Here is an 18292-nt window from a genome sequence, read left to right on the forward strand (position 1 = left end):
TGTAAAGACGTTTTTTTTTTATTTTTGTAAAAAAAAAAAAAACAGCAACAAAAAAAAAACTAAACAGGGTGCATAAACAAGAAGTGCAAAAGGATTTCCAATTGAAAATTTTAACATTATTTGTAGGTAGAAGCTATTATTTTGACAGCGATCACCGGATGCTGCTTGTTCATGAGCAGCGAATTGAACCCGCGTTACCCCCCCCCCCCCCCCACCACCACAACCCGCGCGCGCACACACACGTTCACATTCACATTCACGCACACACTCCCGCCGTCTGTCCTTCCCCAGTGTTGCCATTCCGTCGCACAGCCCCCAACGGAGGCGCAACAGCTCAGCGGAGTTGCCCAAGTGGACTTCCTCGGAACCGCTGGTGCAGTACGCACGTCTTCGGATGCGGGTTCCTCCCACCTCCCAAACAAATTCTGTGCGCGTGGGGTGGGAGGACAGCAACCCCGGAGAGAGAGAGAGAGAGAGAGAGAGAGAGAGAGAGGGAGAGAGAGAGAGAGAGAGAGAGAGAGAGAGAGAGAGAGAGAGAGAGAGAGACGGAGAGCGAAAGAGAGAGATGCGCCCATGGTCAGATGCTGGTAAAGTCAAATCACGGGAATGAGACAGCGCGCAGTCACTGGAATAACGGGACGTGACTGAGTAACAGGGGGCTTTCAAAATACAAGAAAACAACAAACGACACTTGGATGATGCCGGAATGGGGTGGCTGGAGCCCTCCGTGGTGTGAGTAGGGAACACAAAGCTCCGCAGCGGTGATCACTGTTTGAGCCCATCATCCATCCCACCATCCATCCCGCCTGCCAGCCAGCCAGCCAGCAGCCATCCCGAGGGTCTCTATTCATGTTACAAAAGCCTGGCTCCTGACAATGGATTACTTACTGTGGGTGTGCAGCCTCCTCGTGCCAATGGTGTTGGCTGTTGAAGGTATGCTTGATTTATTTCTCTTTTTTCTCACCCATCTTATCACTTTTGTCTCCCACACGAGAACAATGGATATGTTGGAATTTGGTTCTGTGACATCCCACGAGAGGAAAAGTAGATTATGTGATATGTGGTTTCAGTGCAGTCACCTTTCGGCTCACTTAAGGCTTCAAAAAGAAAAGAGTGTCAATGCATGATTCTGTGGGTTTGCGATGTGTGATGATGCCCATGCATTGCGGCTCAAGGGCTGCCCTGTTGCTATTGTCCCTGTTGTTGTCACACCCACTAGCACAGCGGTTCACAAACTGGGGTCCGGGGACCCCCAAGCGTTGGAAAGCTGTAATTTGAAGGTCTGCAAAATGATTTACAAAGATGTATCATTAAAAAAAAAGTGCATGATACCTACATATGGGGACCATCTCAACCAATGACTTCTCCCTTGCACCAATTACAAGCCCCGATGTGATTGTAACAAATCAGCAGATCCGTCTGACACCCTTACATGAATAAAGCTTGTTTTTCATATAATTATTTTTTCAGAACATAGGACGAGTTATCACTGGATAGGATTTGGACGGCTACCAATTTTTTCCCCGCCACCGATATTGTGATGAAAGTCGAATTGATAAGATAGAAGCGTTTGCACACAGAATGAAATGTGCAATCCGAATAAGATGTGAATGAAAATTGGCTTGACTGTAATAATGACTTTTTTTTTTTTTTTGCCCATACAGATTAAGGAATGAACGACTAATCAAATATAATGTGATGAAATTCAAAATCCATTTAATCAATGATATCTGACTTTGCACAAATGATTGGACTGAAACCTATTTTTACGACTACGGACAGGTTTCATATATCGACGCATATTGAGAGACAGATATAGAAACGTTACATTTTTGTGACCAAGATAGAGTTTCACGTAGTTCCTCACTGCCAGTCACGCAGTCCCGCTGATATAAATCTTCAGGATAGCCAAAGCTAGCGAGGCTAACTGGCATTTTTATTATGAAGATTGAGTCACCTTGTTGGCTAGACATTTTCGAAAGAGTCGAACCCTGCATACTTGATGTTTGACACCTGTGGAGTCGCATATTCAAAGATTTTTTTTAAAATATATATTTTTTTATTATTTAAGAAATATATATATGAGTAGTATTGTTGTGTTTTTTTTGCTTTTCCTCCCCGTTTGGACCAAATTTGGCATGGAAAATTAAACGAAATGTTAATCAGCATTTTGGCTGAATTGTTTCTTATTTTTTTCCCGTCATGTATTTCAATGGGTGTCAAATTCTTGTGGATTTTAGCTATTCACTTTTTCCAATGACCACAAACGGGCAAATTGAAAAGTCCTCTGTAAAGACAGATTGGAAGACGAGACGTCAAACACATTACATACAATTTTCAATAAGCAGACCTTCAGCGATAAACCTCAATGCCGAGTAGTAAGTTCGACTTATGGTTTTAACCCTTATAGGAAGGGAAAGAAGGCAAAATATTATGAGATTATACATGAAATTTCATCGTTGTGACGATGCTGAGTAAAACATTTCTTTGCAAGAACGGGTCTTAAAAAAAATGAAATCAGGAATATGTTACTTAATTTAAGCAAAATTGGTAAAACTTCATAAAACAAATAAACATAGGTATCCTACCAAGCCCCGCCCCCAGCCCCTCGCCAAACTGCCACCATCCACCTTTAGAATTATGTTAAATATTATTTTAAACTAAAATCTTAACTTGGACCAAAAGAGTTTGAGAACCCTTGTGCTAGCAGAATGTGGGGGTGCTCGATACACCTCCACCACACCCCCCGGAGTGTGAATTCACGTCTTTGAAATAGAAGCGTGCTGCGGAGGTTTAAAACACAGACCAAACTGGATCAATGGCGAAACCCCCACCCACCCCTCATTCGTGCCTCAAAGCCAGCGGGACATACATGTGAAACATGATAGGTGACAATAGTGAATTAAAGGTCACTGGTTTAACAAGTACGCCGCAGCCCCTTAAGTTGTCTTCAACACTCGGGTAGTGTTGCTGTGCTCGAGGGAAAGTCACGTCCACCCTCGCCTTCGCCGCCATACCCACCTGAGCTCCTCCTTTTCTGTGTTTCACCTCCCTGGCTGTTCTGCCTCCGCTGGAGCGCGGCCAGTGTGATTTCTCATAAATTCTGGTGTCAGCGAGTAAATCAATGCAGCGGGCACACCGGCCCTTCCGAGTCCCACTGGGATTTAGTGCCAAGATGATCGGCCCATTTTCTCCCAAGCTGGCTGTGGATTTTTATTCAAGGCTCAGGGGTTAACTAGTGTTTGTCCTCTGAGGGTAAACACGAAGGGCAGATCATCAGAGGGGGTTTAGAAGTGAGAGAGGCCTTTTTTCTGCTATGTCATTATTTTGCTGAACCTTGGTGGATTTCTGTGCCGCCGTAGACTTGGCATGGGTGGCAAACAATTTAAAGGCGAAGTCAACCCAAGATGACAGAACTTTGTTATATCTGCCAGGATGGCCGAGTGGTCTAAGGCGCCGCGTTTCGGTCCCAGTCTCCCCAGGAGGCCTGGGTTCGAATCTCGAATTTCCCCATTGTGGGACTAATAAAGGGAATCTTATCTTATCTTATCTTATCTAGTGCTTACGCTCTTTATCTGATGTTCTTTACTTAAATCTACAAAATATGTGTTCTAAAAAATACATTAAAGGCACTGCATCTTCTCGTGTATGTGGTCAGCCATTTTTAGAGCTTGTCAGTGTGGTGGAATTCAGGAGAATGTGACATACCAGTATGCCAGTTCATAAATATTCAGTCACGATCCGCTACACATCGCTCAAATCCGCTAACTGTATCCAACCGGCTCATGACGGACACACGATTCGGCTGACTAGCCAGGGCTGTTCAAGTTCAAGTTGATATCCTAGCTTATATTGACTGCAGCCAGGCCAGTCACGACCCCGATTGTTCATGTTCCATACAGAACACGCTGCCAAAGAGCTGCGGGGGGCCAACTGCAAAATTATAGCCTACCAAATAATAGATGGACATCAGCGCTTTGTTAGACGTTTATTTTGAAGTTGGCCCTCACGGCACATTGACGGCATGAAACTGAAAAACATAGCATATCAATGCCACAGTTTATATTGCCATCGTATACTGTTCCCATCAACATCAACGCAACGCCATCCCAAAATCGTGTTCAATCACTAATTTAATATGCTAACAATTGCTAACTAATAACTATGTATCGTACGCTGTTTAAATTTTTCTGATATGGTACAGACTCACTGTGAGCTGCAAGCTGCCCAGGAGAATCATGGCAGCCGGCGGCCTACTTTGAAAGGTGGTTTTACTGGTAAAAATTAATCTGCACTTGTAAATTTGAGTCTGACAGCCTGGCAGTAGTTTTACCAACTCATTTATAACAAAGACTTAATTAAATGTTTTATCAGGCAAAAGTGTAACTCCACTTGTGACGTCACTTCCAGAGTGTGATATTGCCCAACATGACAAATTATTGTGTTCATTTCTTATTCCACAAATGTCACATTAATCAGGGTATCATATTTTGAATGGTGCTGGCACTTATAACATATTGTACTTGCTACAGTATTAAGTACAAGTTACAATGTGCGCATGACATACTAATTTGAGGCCATATGACACTAGGTTGTGGCAGGTGTGGACAAATTACTACAAGTAATTTGGATGTTTTTTTGTTTTTTTTTGGCCACGAACTAAATAGTTATAACGTGCGTACAAAATTGTAATTGGGCTACATGTACAACATATGTACAAAATACAAAACCATGGCTGTCTAGTTGGGGAAGCAAATGAAACTGGAGAACGTAGAGGACGAGCAAAAGTGCACTCCATTTGAAAACCCAAACGTCCATATTAAATCTACGAATGTGCATTTTGTGCACACGTTATGCCGATTTTCGTCATCATACATTCGCAATTTCTGTAATATTATGGCCAGAATGTTTTTTTTTTCTCTCTGCTGCGCGTGTGGTTCTTTGGAGTTCAGCACTTTCTTCTTTTTCTTTTTTTGAGTTTGGCAAGCTTCAACTTGATGATGCTCGTGTTATCACATCTCTGCAGTTCACACCAAAAGACCGCAATAAAATTTGGCATTTTTATGTTGCATTACTCTCATTTTGCACAAAGCGTTTACTGTATAGTTGTTTTAAAAGATCATAAAGTGGAAGGACGAGCGTTGCTGAGCTTTTGCACAAAATAATCATCACCCATTAAAGATGCAATTTATTTCGACGCGGGTTGATTCACGGAGATAGCCTTAATAATTTGCTGACCTGCAAATGAATGTACAATCAGCTGTGAACTCGTGAAATGAAATCAGGTCGACTTTAGTGGTGAAATAGCTCCTCATCAAGTGTCAAACTGTTCCCATCGGAGAGAATCTCAAGCAGAGATGAAGCAGAGCTCTGCAGGAACTCAGATGTCAGATCCCCGCAGTCGTCTGCTTTTAAAAATCAAATATATATGCAGTATACCTTTTTAATGGCTGTATAGCTGATCATCCTCTTATCACTGATGCTAATATTTGCTAGTTAATATTTCATATGTTTGCTTGTTGGCAAGCGAGCCGACGTTGTAAGATGAGGCCTCGCTTTCATGATGCTCTCGCTCGTTCTCAAAGTGAATAAAACATGTGTGAGCTCCCAAAGTGCGCTTGGAACTCATGGATGTGTGGCATTTTGGCTCCGGTGATCATGACTTTTAAAAACCAAAAAAAAAAAAAAAAAGGACAGATATGCTCACAAGTTTTCATTGCAGCATTGTTTTCTTTCTTTTTTTTTTCTTTTCTTTTTTTACCCCTGGGCAACTCCACTGCTGCTGTTGTGGCTGTAGTTTTATGGCTATGGCGGGTGTGGTGGGAGGGGTGGGGTGGAGATTTGGTCTATGAGTAATAGTAGCGGTTATCTCAAAGGTGTAGTAAATTTTACGAGAGGGGTTTGAGGCTTTCTGGAACAAACGGGATCTTTTACGATCTGAACCAGTTTCTGGAACAAATGAAGGAAATGTGTTATGAGTGGATATAGGAGCATGACATGAAACTTCTTTGCTGGATACAAAAGAAAGGCTTCTTTTTTCTTGCACAAAAATGAAGCTAAATTCACACAAGGCTGGTAGTTCTGCATGTTTGTAAGATTTGCACTAGAGACTCTCTAGGTTCTTGCATTTTTTTTTTGGTCCAGGGCCCCTTTTTAAGGGGGACATTTTTCTTCTGGACCCCACTCATAATACTGCCGGCAAACAACTACCATGTGTACTAAATGCTGCAGGAATCAAAATGTTTTGGGAAGAAAAAAAATACTTAAAGTAACGGTGAAACTTCCTGATTAAAAAAAAATAAATTAAAAAATCTGAATCATGAAGGATATATTCAGATTTTTTTGTTGAAAATACTTAAAATGTGAGTTGCACTTTTTTAAGTCATTTCTTTTAATGAACAATGGCATATTTTTAAAAAAGATATAAAAATGTTCATTGTATTTTAGAGAAAAAATGTCATTGCATAAGGCTATAAAATTCACATTTAAAAAAGGGATGATGTTCAGAACAAATTCAGATTTTTGGTAACATTGAATGAGGTATAGAATAAAGTTTTTTTTTAATAGAATTTTTAACAAGACAATAATATATATTTTTCGAAGACAGAAATTCATTTATTTTTGGGAACAACACATTTTTAAAAGAAAAAATCTAATGACATGTTATGAGAATATATTTTTAGTAATATTATTTTCAAGAAAAAAATTGTCACTACATTTACAAGAAATTTTTTTTTGTTTTTTTTAAGTCACAAAGTGGCGGTAACAAATTCTCGTTATCTTTCCCGAGTCTTTCGAATAACAAGTACCGATTTTTTTAAATTCCATATTCACAAAGTTGTATTTGTTTATTACGGAAATATTTGTTGTAATATTAACAAATGTCGGGTCATTTTTTTGTGTTGAGGTCCCAATCATATCAGAGCTTTTAATTGACTGAAAGCCACGGTAGGAAAACGTAATTGTATGTTTATTTTATCTACTAAAATTAAAAAAATTAATCTATTGCTAATTATTTTGTGGACCCTATGTTATGGCTCATGGGACCTCGGTTCGTGAACGACTGCTCTAGCCGACCCTGAGCACCAGGGCCAGGAGAGGCTGAACTGGATCGGACTCCCGAGGGGCCGAGCATGATCTGTGGCTCAGCCAGCTGTGCGTGCTGCCCAAGGCCCGAAAGTAGTCAAACAAACACAGCTGGGATTGGTTGCACCCCGCCCCAGCACCCCAAATCCCCTCTCTCACAACTAATGATAAAAACAAAGGTGTTCATTCTTGTGTGTTTGAACCGAGGTGCTGTCAATCTCACTCACACGCGCATGCGCACATACTGCGAAAACTAAGTTTGAAAAACAAGACAAAAGTTATGATTTTTGGCATATATTATTATCTGCCTGTAATCAACTCAACTCACTTCACGATAAGCAGGGGTTTGGCAGATAGAAGTCCTGAAAAATGAATCAAAAAGAGGCCTCAAAGTGTTTAGTGCCACTCGCAGTTGATGTTTGCAGTCAAATAAAACATACACAAAAAAATGACACTTTGTGTACTTTGCATTTAAAACAACCATGTAGCCTCAGCTAGCTTAATGCTAATAATTAATGAGTGTCACAAGTGTTTAAGCAACAGATTTCTGAACACACACACACACACACACACACACACAAAATGAAGCAACAATACTCACAAGCATATATGCTTCATCCTCTGTAAAGGATGACTAATATTTGTGTGTTTTACTTAAGAATTAAGAGTCTCCATTTATTTCCCAAGGTGAATATTGCATACTGTACCTTGCTAGCCAAGGTGCGCACACCAGATGGGGCAGCACAAGGCCCATCGAATTGAATCAAAAAGTGTGAGAAAAACGGTTTATTTCTTTACATTCTATTTAATTGTGTCATTATTGTATGTTTTTATTTAATATAATAATATGGAGTGTTCCACTTCTAATTTAAAACATTTTTCACATTAGTTTGTTGTTAGATTTTACAGTGTGGGATTGTTACTTTAACCAAGACAAAAGCAAGAGCAACTCAATGCCTTAAACATTATTATTATTATTTTTTTTTTTACTTGACACAGTCCTTTTAGCCGACTGATTCAACTCTTCAACTTGAAGAAGATTCTCAATATATAAATAAATGCCCTTTCCCGAATTCCTGTTGTGAAACATAAAAAAATAATCGAGTTTACGGAAAATAGTCCCAGCAACATAAATCATCTATTAAGGTTTGTTGAAAAATGTATGTGGCAACCACATGAAAGGGAATAAAGGCACCAAGAAGAAAACTTTTGAAATACTCCTTTGAAAGTCCTCATAGACCGACGCGTGCTTATGATATCGGCGTAAGCGCTACATCACCTTCAAAGTAGGCAATTATTAAATATTAGTCACAAATGTTCTCGTTTTCCATATTTCCAAAAATCTGGAAAATCTATTCACTGTTTCTCTGCTAAGGCAGAAGCACTTAAAGCACTGAGTGTGATCTCGGTGCCCAGGAAGAATGTTGAAGCAGGAGTTTCTTTTAAAGTCAACTCAAAACAATTGTTTATTTTATTTTGCATGCGCCAATAATAGTCTAAACGCGGCATTCTGATTAAGATTCCGTTTGTAGAATTAAATGACAGTAGTACCGCATCATGCTTTAAATGAATTGCTTTTGCTATAGTCACTGTGGCACATTGGGTTGAGGTGTTAGCCGTCTAATGCAGTGCAATTTTCACACATTTAGCTAGTATTCCACATCTTTCAACAAAATTCAACATTATTTCAGCCACTTCATCATCCACTTGGTGGTGTCGCTTGCCCTTTGACATGGGTTTGTGGTTCGAACAATGCCTCAATTTTATGTAACAATCAGAATATGAGTTGCTTTCAGCAAAAATGCCAATTTTTGAACAAAAAGCAGTAAATTGTAGAAAAAAGGTCAGACAGTGACTTTGATGCTTATATTTTTTGCTTTTTTGAAACCTCAAACTATAAAACAAAGGCGAGACTGAAAAGGGCTTTGGATGGCAAAATAATCAATTATTTACTGAGATCCAACTAATAAAAATACATCGTGAGCAATGCTGACTTACTCTGCAGCTCTAGTGTGACTTTTTTACATGTAGAACACACAATTCAAATCGATCCGACTTCCTGGCAGCTTAACTGGTTTTAAATTAACTAACTAAAGCCGAGCCACCATTAAGGACGACGTCAATGTTGTTCATGTCACTCCATGAATTGTATCATCTTCTCTCATGATAACGACACAGTTTGTTCTACCGACAGAGTGTGAAGTGCCTCAACTTTTTTTATTTTCTTATTATCTTAAATATATTAAATTCACTCTTCAACCATTAACTTCTACACAGAGGCTGTTCTAATCTGAAATCCAAAGTGCAACTACTCATTCTAAAACCATAAAACCATACCGATATATACAGGAATTGATACACTGTACGTTTGTTGAGTAAACATTTGGATTGATGAATATAAACATCTACTTGCTGGGAAAATAATGTCAAGTTGAGTTCCCAATTAAAGTGTGTTAAAGTGTTGGGTGTTCCACATTCGAGGTTCCCTCTGTTAAAGTGATCCTCAAAACGCCTTATTACGGTGCATTGCTTATGAGAAAAGGCTCCGCATAGTCTATGAATTAAGCTGTTAGATCAAGATGAACTTGGATGTTCCTGCATGTCTCAGTGGTAATTGTATCAAGCGGTGTTAAAGAAGAGTACCAGGAATTTCTGGTGCATCTGCATTCATTCATTGCAGATTGTGCTGAATTTATTCACTACTTAGGCTTCTCCACTTTTTTAACATTGTATCTGTGTAGCTGCAACACCAGATGTCAGGTCTCATCTCCATTTACGCACACACACACACACATGAAAACGAAAATCTCATTTGCATTGCAACAAGAAGGTCTTAGAACTCCTTTTGTCTGCTCCTCTTTTGCTCCCAGCGTACAACTGTAGTAAAATCTAAAATGAGAAGACAAGCATGTTTCATTTTTAACACAGTTTTTGTCTATTCAAGGAAAGGACTGTGGAAAATCATGCCGTGAAAAGTGAAAAAAACAAAAAAAACGCAAGTATAAAGTAATTGACAGCCTCCCAATTATCATTATTATGATTTTTTTTTTCTCAATTGCCTGTATTAATAATTAATTAATTAATTAAAAAACTAGTATATTATTACTTAAGTCATCTTATCAAATTTCCCATGCAAATTGTGATCTAATAAAGTTTTTTCTAAGGCGATGCTTACGTCTTCTGGATTCTTGTCTTGACGGAATCCTGTTTTTGATCAAAATAATTATTTTGATTTGTCACTTTTATCATTATTGTAGCTACTGTCATCCAATCAGTTTTGTAGGTTGGGTTAATATCAGATTGCTTGAAAGATAAAAAAAAATGAAAATTGGAACGAAACCTATGTTCATCTGAACGATATGCCAAACTTACAGAGGGAACCCATGCTTGTTTTCAGCGGCTAATATTGCCTCGTTATAAGCATTGATTTTCATGTCTTGCCGGTGGGTCTGGAATGTTTCTCTATTAATACGTGAATTCACAGATAGCAAACCGCGAATGTGTATTCCAAAGAGAAGAGAGACCATTGTGGGTTTATTAATGAAGGTGGCGGCCAGACGGTAAACAGTGCCCACACTTTAGCTCAGCAGCTACAGAAGGACCAATGATCTCTTCAGGCAAGTCAGGGACACACAGTGTGCTTCTACTGCATTGCCTTCATTCTTTGAAGCACAACAGTATGGAAACAGACCAGCAAGAGTGTGGCTTGTCTTTTGTGCTTTCCCCGGGGTGTGCGTGTGTGTGTTTGCCTGCACCATCTCACTCTCCTTGGGTAGCACTATCAACAACTTGTGAGCAAATGGTGCACAGCAGGCGCCGTGCCATTGAGTCTCTGGGAAGAAAGTGTAATTGTTTCAGTAATTATGCGCTAACAACAACATCACTTTGGGAGGCCTCTCGTTCAGAGTGGGAATTGGGAGAGGTGTAACAAGCCCTCTGGACCAGGTGAGGGCTGATTGACATCCAGACAACAGTGCCTATTGATTTGCTGTTTATTCTCCTTGTCTACCTTCCGCTCTCACCTCTATGCAAAGTCATAAATAGCTTGGGTGGGCAGTCGAGGGCGGGAGGGGGGGGGGGCATTGATAAGTATGTTTGACAAATCTCAATTGAAAGGAGAACCTGTGTGTACTTTTTGTGGGCCTTCAGAATTGGTGCGGCATAGTGAGGGAGGCTTTGTTCTTCTTATAACCAATCGAACCAAAATTAAATATCTCAAATCATGGCAAAATGTGCTTTTTTTTGTGGATGAGTGGGAGAATTTCACCTCATGCATTTGTTTCTCTTAACAATCTTAATAATGAAAAAGCAATGATGTGGAAAACCCCCTGTGGTTGGCAAATGTTCTTAAATAGAAAGAAGTTGAACATGGCTTTGGGATGGCTAGAAAAGATGAATGGACTTTCTATTCATTTCCATGGTGAATGATGATTTCCCATTTTGTCACTTTCGTCAACTGAAAATTACATCACAACATTGGTAATGACCTTACCTGTTTTCTAAAGCTGAGCCATGATTGGAGGTTAATTGAGCCCGTAGCACTTGTGATGCCATTTCCTGTCGAAAGCAAGCGGCAAAATGGCCGCCCCTTTTGATGGCTAAAATCGGGTGGATTTTGCTGCTTAACTCACATATCGCAAATATTAATCAGAATGCAATGTATAGACTAATGAAGGGGTAGAGGAATTCCATTTTGCCTTTATTTCATCTTTTTTACACTGTGAATTAACTGCCATTCTTATAATTAGTGTTTCCTGACTTTGCAGAAACGCTTATGGACAGTCGGTGGGCTACAACAGAGCTGGCCTGGACGACGTTCCCAGAGAGTGGGGTGAGCATATGTTTACTTGTGTTTTGTGGCCACACCCACTTTGTTTATTTCCCCCCCCAACCCTTAACAACATTTGTTCCATTTGCTCGTTAATAGAGCCCCGAGTGTCTTGAGCAGCACACCTCCTACTGTTTTATTGCTTTGTTTTTGCAACGTGTGTTTGCTTTTCTGGGATAGTAAAAACGCAAATCAGAAACACGCTGCGTGACATTGTGGGGGAAGCAACTGCAGAGTTTCAGAATTAAAAAAAGCTAAAAGCTTGATGAGCCACACACAATCTGTGCATCATGCTCTCTAAACAAATCGTGTGCAAACATGCAGATAAACTAGAGCAAGTCCCCACACTGTGTAAGAATTGCGAGGAAGAGAAGAAATGTTTCCAAGGGCCCACTCCTAATCCTAACGTAAATCACAGAAAATTAACCCCCAATTTCCAAAGAAATTAGATGCCTGGTTTCAAACCAAAAAAATCAAAATGTTATAACAACAGCAATTCATATATATTATATGTTTTGCATACAAATATTTAGAATCGTTATGAGAATAAAGTCTTACTCTTTTAAAAAGTCATTAAGAAAAAGGGAATCTTTATAAGACGTGTATTGTCAAAAAGAATAAAGTTGTTTTGGATTGCACCTTTACAAGAGAAAAAAATCAATAAAAAAATTGGGACTGTATGATTTATTTATTTATTTTTTACTGTATAAATACTTGTTGACTCACAGGACAACACCAGAAGTTTAACGAGTGGATCGCCCATCTTCAAACCCCCACCCGAAGCACACCACAAATCCAAAGCCAAATCCTACTCAATGCAACCATCAAAATTGTCATCCACATTATATCATTATATCTTTCCATTTCCATTTTATTCATCCTACACCAAAGCCAATATTCAATGAAACAAACAATAAAAATACATTGCAGTCATAAAATTTGGATAAAAGACTTCAAGAACAAACAAAAAAGTGATCAAATGTGGCCGAGGCATTAGTACTTTGCCACATTTTAGCATAGCATTTTCCAGTTTGATGATCTCAAGGCCTTTTCACACTGCACTTAGCAACGCTCAGCGGGACTGTGTATGTGCTGCAAGGGTGACCCGGTGACATCAGAAGAAACATCCACTAGGAGAGTGGCTGGCAAAGTGATTTCAGAATGTTATTGTGGCTAACTTGTACTGTAAACAGAATGGGGGGAAAATGGAAGTCAGTGGGTCGCTTTGGGACAATAGAGACATACAAATTACTCTACACCTCAATAAAACCTGCGAGAAAAGTCACTTCCTGTTAGGCTACTATGCAAACGCTTCCAAATTTGGACAATCCTTCACCGGGGAACGATGCGAAAAGGCCTTAAAAGTCTTTCATTTTAAGCACTCATTGACACTCTTCTCTCTAAAGTTAAAAAGCTACTCTTTACAATACAATACAACTTTATTTATACAGCGCATTTCACAACATCCGGAGCTGTAACGAAGCGCTTTCCATCTGGTGTAATATAAATTACTAAATCTTTATGAACACAGTCCATGAAATTGCTGGTTAAAATGACAGACCTCCAAATCTTAGATTACAAAGATATAGTATGTAGCTCATCTTCAAAAACTCTCCTCCATAAGTGAGCGATGCCATCCACTTTATGACCGGGGCTCCCTTTTAGACACACCACTGTGAGCTGGAGCTCCTAGTCACTTGACCCCTTTTTCAATTTGCTGATGCATGTTTATCTATGAAACACTCGTCAGCAAGACCCCACACCAACATTCGCTCTCTCTGCTCACCATGCATACCACCACCCGTAATCTCCATTCCAGCACTTTTATTATTTAAGTGCAAACGTGCTGATAAACCAAAGCAAATCACCATAGTTTTGAAGAACCGTTAGGATGCATGGAGTGCCTTATAATTGAAATCTGAGAGTCCAAAATGAAGGTGTTCTGTTGATATGCCCCGGATGAGTGGTGGGAAAATGAAGCAACATGAATTTGACCCGAGGGCTAACAGGCTGACAGACCTCCCCCCACTCCTGGCCAGTGTCATTTGTCTTCGCTACGTGAGCGCAAAGTCAGTCAATGGAAATGCTGGGTTTCCATGGAAACGATCTTGGGCAGCACAGGCTCCCTCCTTTTTGCTAAAAAGGGCACAGTCTGAGCGTACTGGTATCCATAAAGTCGTACGTCAGAAGCGGCGAGGAAGCCTCCCCCGTCCGCTTGGCCGCCAAGCCCAAACGTTCAGGGACCTGCAATTATCATATTTGTCAGGTAGTGCATCAAACGTGTTGTTGGTGATTTATGACGCCTAGCGCTGACTCCTGGGCTCATCGCGTGGGAATAAATTGCACAGCAGCTAGAAGACGTGAGATGACTTATGCAGTATATTCTTGCTCTGGAAATAATCAACTTCTGCAAACTCGTTTGTTATGGAAACGAAGCATTTGGTCCAACTGGGAATTGTCGGGTAAGAAAAAAAAAATGGATTGACTGCCATTAGGTGGTTGCTTAATGGACTATACATTTATTGACTAACTGGGCCATTAATCAGACTCTTATGTTGGTTACCACACATTAATATGCAGAGGACCAACATACGTATGAAGCTATTCATCTACTTTAGATGATATCGACAGTCTGAATCATAAAGTATTAAACACGTATAAATACTTCACCTTGTAACACAGCTATTCATAAAGAATAAGCAGATGAGTGATGTGAATATATGTTCTATGAAACTATATTCTGGGTGAGGTCATAGATCACAGGAAGGCCATCACAGCACAGCGTTGCATTAAATACTAATTATAGACAGCATGCTTTGACCCAACATTAAGGATTTGAGCCCTGTACGTCTGCAGCAAACGCAACTCACCTCACACCAAGCAGCAGTTTGGCAGATAGTAGAAAATTCTTCTTAAAAAAAAAATAAAAGGCAAACACAACACAAAGACAATTACATGTCGGTATTTAAAACATTCACATAGCTTTGCTTTAACAAAGTCTGCTTAGCTTAATGCTATCAAACAGTGCAAAACGCGATAGACGGGGCTAACGAGTAGCACCTGTGTCGCGCTGAGTGATTACCCTTTAAGCAACAAATATTTGAACATAAACGGTGGAACAACACATGTAGACAGACATTATTAAAACAATATGAGAAGAATTATAAATACTACTGCAGCTTAATAAGAGTAATGACGTCCTCCATGAATAACTAACTGTATGTCTATATCAGGCGTGGGCAAACTACGGCCCGGGGGCCACATGCCAAACTTGAAAAAAATTAAATGAATAAACCTTGTTAATGTTTTATTTTCTAAATACTGTGGTGGTGTCAAACACATATATTTTGTTGTAATGTGTTTGTTCATTTTCATTTAAAATTAAAATCTTTTTTTTTTTTCTCTGATGAGGTGTGAGGTTACCAAAACACTCCATCCATCTGCACCTGGTCCGGCCCCTCTCTCAAATTTTAGAACCCATTGTGGCCCACCAATGAAAAAGTTTGCCCACCCCTGGTCTATATTATACCGAACCAAGATGGCCAAGCTGTTCACAACAGTGTTATAGATTTTTTAAAGTTAAATTATGACATATTTTTTATGAAATATAACATTATAGAATGTCATTTCTTTTTTTTTTTTATAAATAGTGTTATGAACCAAGGAACTAATTAAACAAGGCAGCTCAAGGCACCACTTCATTTCATATATAATAAATGCTGGGGTTTATTTTTGAGTGCCCCTGTATTTAAATATATACGGGGTGTTACACAATTTTTTTTTAAAAGCAAATGAACAGAAGCAAGATAAAAAAAAAACACAGAAAAAATAGATATGTTTTTACAGATAAATTGACTTTATGGACACCCTCCTACAAATGTAGACACCACATTTGCATTCTTAAATGCAAAACAACCTTGTTTTTACAATTAATGATCAGTCCCAGACGGGTTTGTCAAATGGCCAGCATGCGTGGAAATGTGTTTTAATGAGAAAATGTGTTTTCTATGAATAGTCAGCATGTCATAAATAGAATTTGCCGACTGATTCTTGCAATTCACATCTTGTTTCGCTGCAAATTATTCCTCACAGTCCCGACCCAACACAATGTGGGATGTGCCTTTTTTTTATATCAGATGTCATTTCTCATTTTTTGAATGCGCTCATGCTTCACTGCTTTGTATTAGGCGGCTCTATGTTTAATACAAGTCTGTATTAATTAAAACATAACAGATAAGCGCCTATCTGCTGAGGCTCAGTTGTCGCAAAATGAGAAATAGACCCGTTGTCCAATTAAAAAGAGCCTATTAAACGAGCACCGTGTCATCATCAAACGTCTCCCTGCCTTCCTTTGTCACACTGTGTGTTTTTTAATCCCACAGTGGGAGGAAGTGAGCGGCTATGATGACTCCATGAGCCCCATCAGAACCTACCAGGTGTGTAATGTCCGACAGCCCAACCAGAACAACTGGCTCAGGACGGACTATATCCCCCGCAGGGGTGTGCTTCGTGTCTACGTGGAGCTCAAATTCTCCGTACGTGACTGTGCCAGCATCCCCAACATCCCCGGCTCCTGCAAAGAGACATTTAATCTGTTTTACTACGAATCGGATGGGGACACGGCCACAGACACCAGCCCCCTGTGGAGGGAGAACCCTTATGTCAAAGTGGATACTATAGCCCCCGACGAGAGTTTTTCTCTCCTGGAAGCTGGCAGGATCAACACTAAAGTGCGCAGCTTTGGCCCTCTGTCCAAGTCGGGCTTCTTCTTGGCCTTCCAGGACCTCGGAGCCTGCATGTCGCTCATCTCCGTCCGGGTGTTCTTCAAAAAGTGCTCCACCACCATTGCCAATTTCGCCGTCTTTCCCGAGACTGCGACGGGGGCCGAAGCAACTTCCTTAGTCATCGCGCCAGGGGCTTGTGTGACAAACGCCATGGAAATGTCCGTCCCGCTGAAGCTCTACTGCAATGGTGACGGAGAGTGGATGGTTCCAGTTGGTGCATGCACCTGCGTCGCTGGTTATGAACCCTCCCCTGATCGCACCCAATGCCAAGGTATGTGGAGTTATCCCTTTCATACGGTTCGCTCGCTTTGACATTTGACAGCAATTAAAATACCCTAAATGTCAACTAAACAACTTTGCCTTTGGGAATACCTGGCATATGGCTCACACAAAATGGGAAACAATCCTGTGGACTATCTATCTGTCTGTGCAAAACATCTAAAAAAAGGCAAACAGCATAAGAAAACATGGGGAACAAAAGTCACAAAAGAGGACTGGTTATCAATGCCCTGAGTCGATTAGCTTGTCAACCCATCCATCTATCTATCTATCTGTCTGTCTTTCTGTCCGTCCGTCCGTCCGTCAAGCCAGAACTTCCCTCCTACTTATCTACCTTACTATCTTATTTACCACACTCACTTGGCCCGCAGTGTAATTATATTTACCATTTTACATTCTATATGATAATAGTAACACTCAAAATGATAATAGTCATTTTAAAAACTAAACACTGTATTGCATTAATAAAACCACATTTTCAAGAAAAAATTCTGCATCTATATTGTTTTTGAAAAATGAAATTCTGGCACGCGGCTTTGTTCAAGTTTTACGTTTCGACCCTCTGAGTATTTGAGTTTGACACCCTTGCTTTATGCCATCTACTGGAAGAGCATTTACTTATTTTTGCCTGTCACTATACGTTGCAAGCGTAAATAGACAAAGATAAATTCGTCGTAGCAAATAATTGCTAGGATTTGGACTAATTAAGTGTACTTGAATAAGTTCCTGCCATGGCACAGTGGTTGGGAATTAGACAAAACTAGTTGAGAGTTTCAATTGCTTCAAGACATGATTAACCGAAAACTAATTAGGCTACACAAAATCCAATGAATTCTTAATGATCAACTAATCGAAGATTATGCACCTTCCTAGTATCTCATGTGACTTTTCAACCGTTATTGAACCAAAGCTGCTTAATAATTCTCCCCCGCATGTCCCCCCAGTTTTTGCCCTCTCGGCATGTATTGTGTGGTTCCTGAATGGAGGTGAAGGAGGGTGGAGGAGAGTATGAATTAATGAGGTGTTGCCGAAAGGAGCGGCATACAAATACAGTAAGAGCAGAACAGGAGGGAGGGAAAGAAAGATAGCGGTGCAGAAAGGCGAGCCAATAGAGGGAAAATACAGATAGCGGAAGAAAAAAGACGTTTGAAGTCCACAAACGACAGGAAGACGAGAGAACGTGTGAATTGCCAAACATGAGACCGGAGCAGCGGCCAAGAATGAACAAATGAAAAAAGCGGGTGGTAGGGGGTTGTAAATGCTGTGGGATAGACAATCATTCCCGTCTGTCTCACCTAGGCTGAGAAATGGTGTC

General features: G+C 40.1%; 1 protein-coding gene across 1 annotated transcript in view; it reads left to right on the forward strand.

Annotated features, from left to right (window-relative positions):
- The first annotated feature begins 267 nt into the window (after positions 1-267).
- ephb3a (eph receptor B3a) overlaps positions 268-18292 on the forward strand; it is a 54425-nt gene continuing 36400 nt past the window's right edge. Inside the window, exons 1-3 of the mRNA XM_088310406.1 lie at positions 268-933; positions 11853-11917; positions 16297-16969. Of these exons, the coding sequence (XP_088166532.1) occupies positions 876-933; positions 11853-11917; positions 16297-16969 (796 nt within the window). The 5' untranslated portion in view covers positions 268-875. The remainder of the gene's footprint in view (positions 934-11852; positions 11918-16296; positions 16970-18292) is intronic.

This window comes from Idiotropiscis lumnitzeri, chromosome 12 (genome assembly GCF_059441095.1).
Source record: "Idiotropiscis lumnitzeri isolate Australia: NSW breed Sydney's pygmy pipehorse chromosome 12, RoL_Ilum_1.0, whole genome shotgun sequence".
In the NCBI taxonomy this organism is placed as follows: domain Eukaryota; kingdom Metazoa; phylum Chordata; class Actinopteri; order Syngnathiformes; family Syngnathidae; genus Idiotropiscis; species Idiotropiscis lumnitzeri.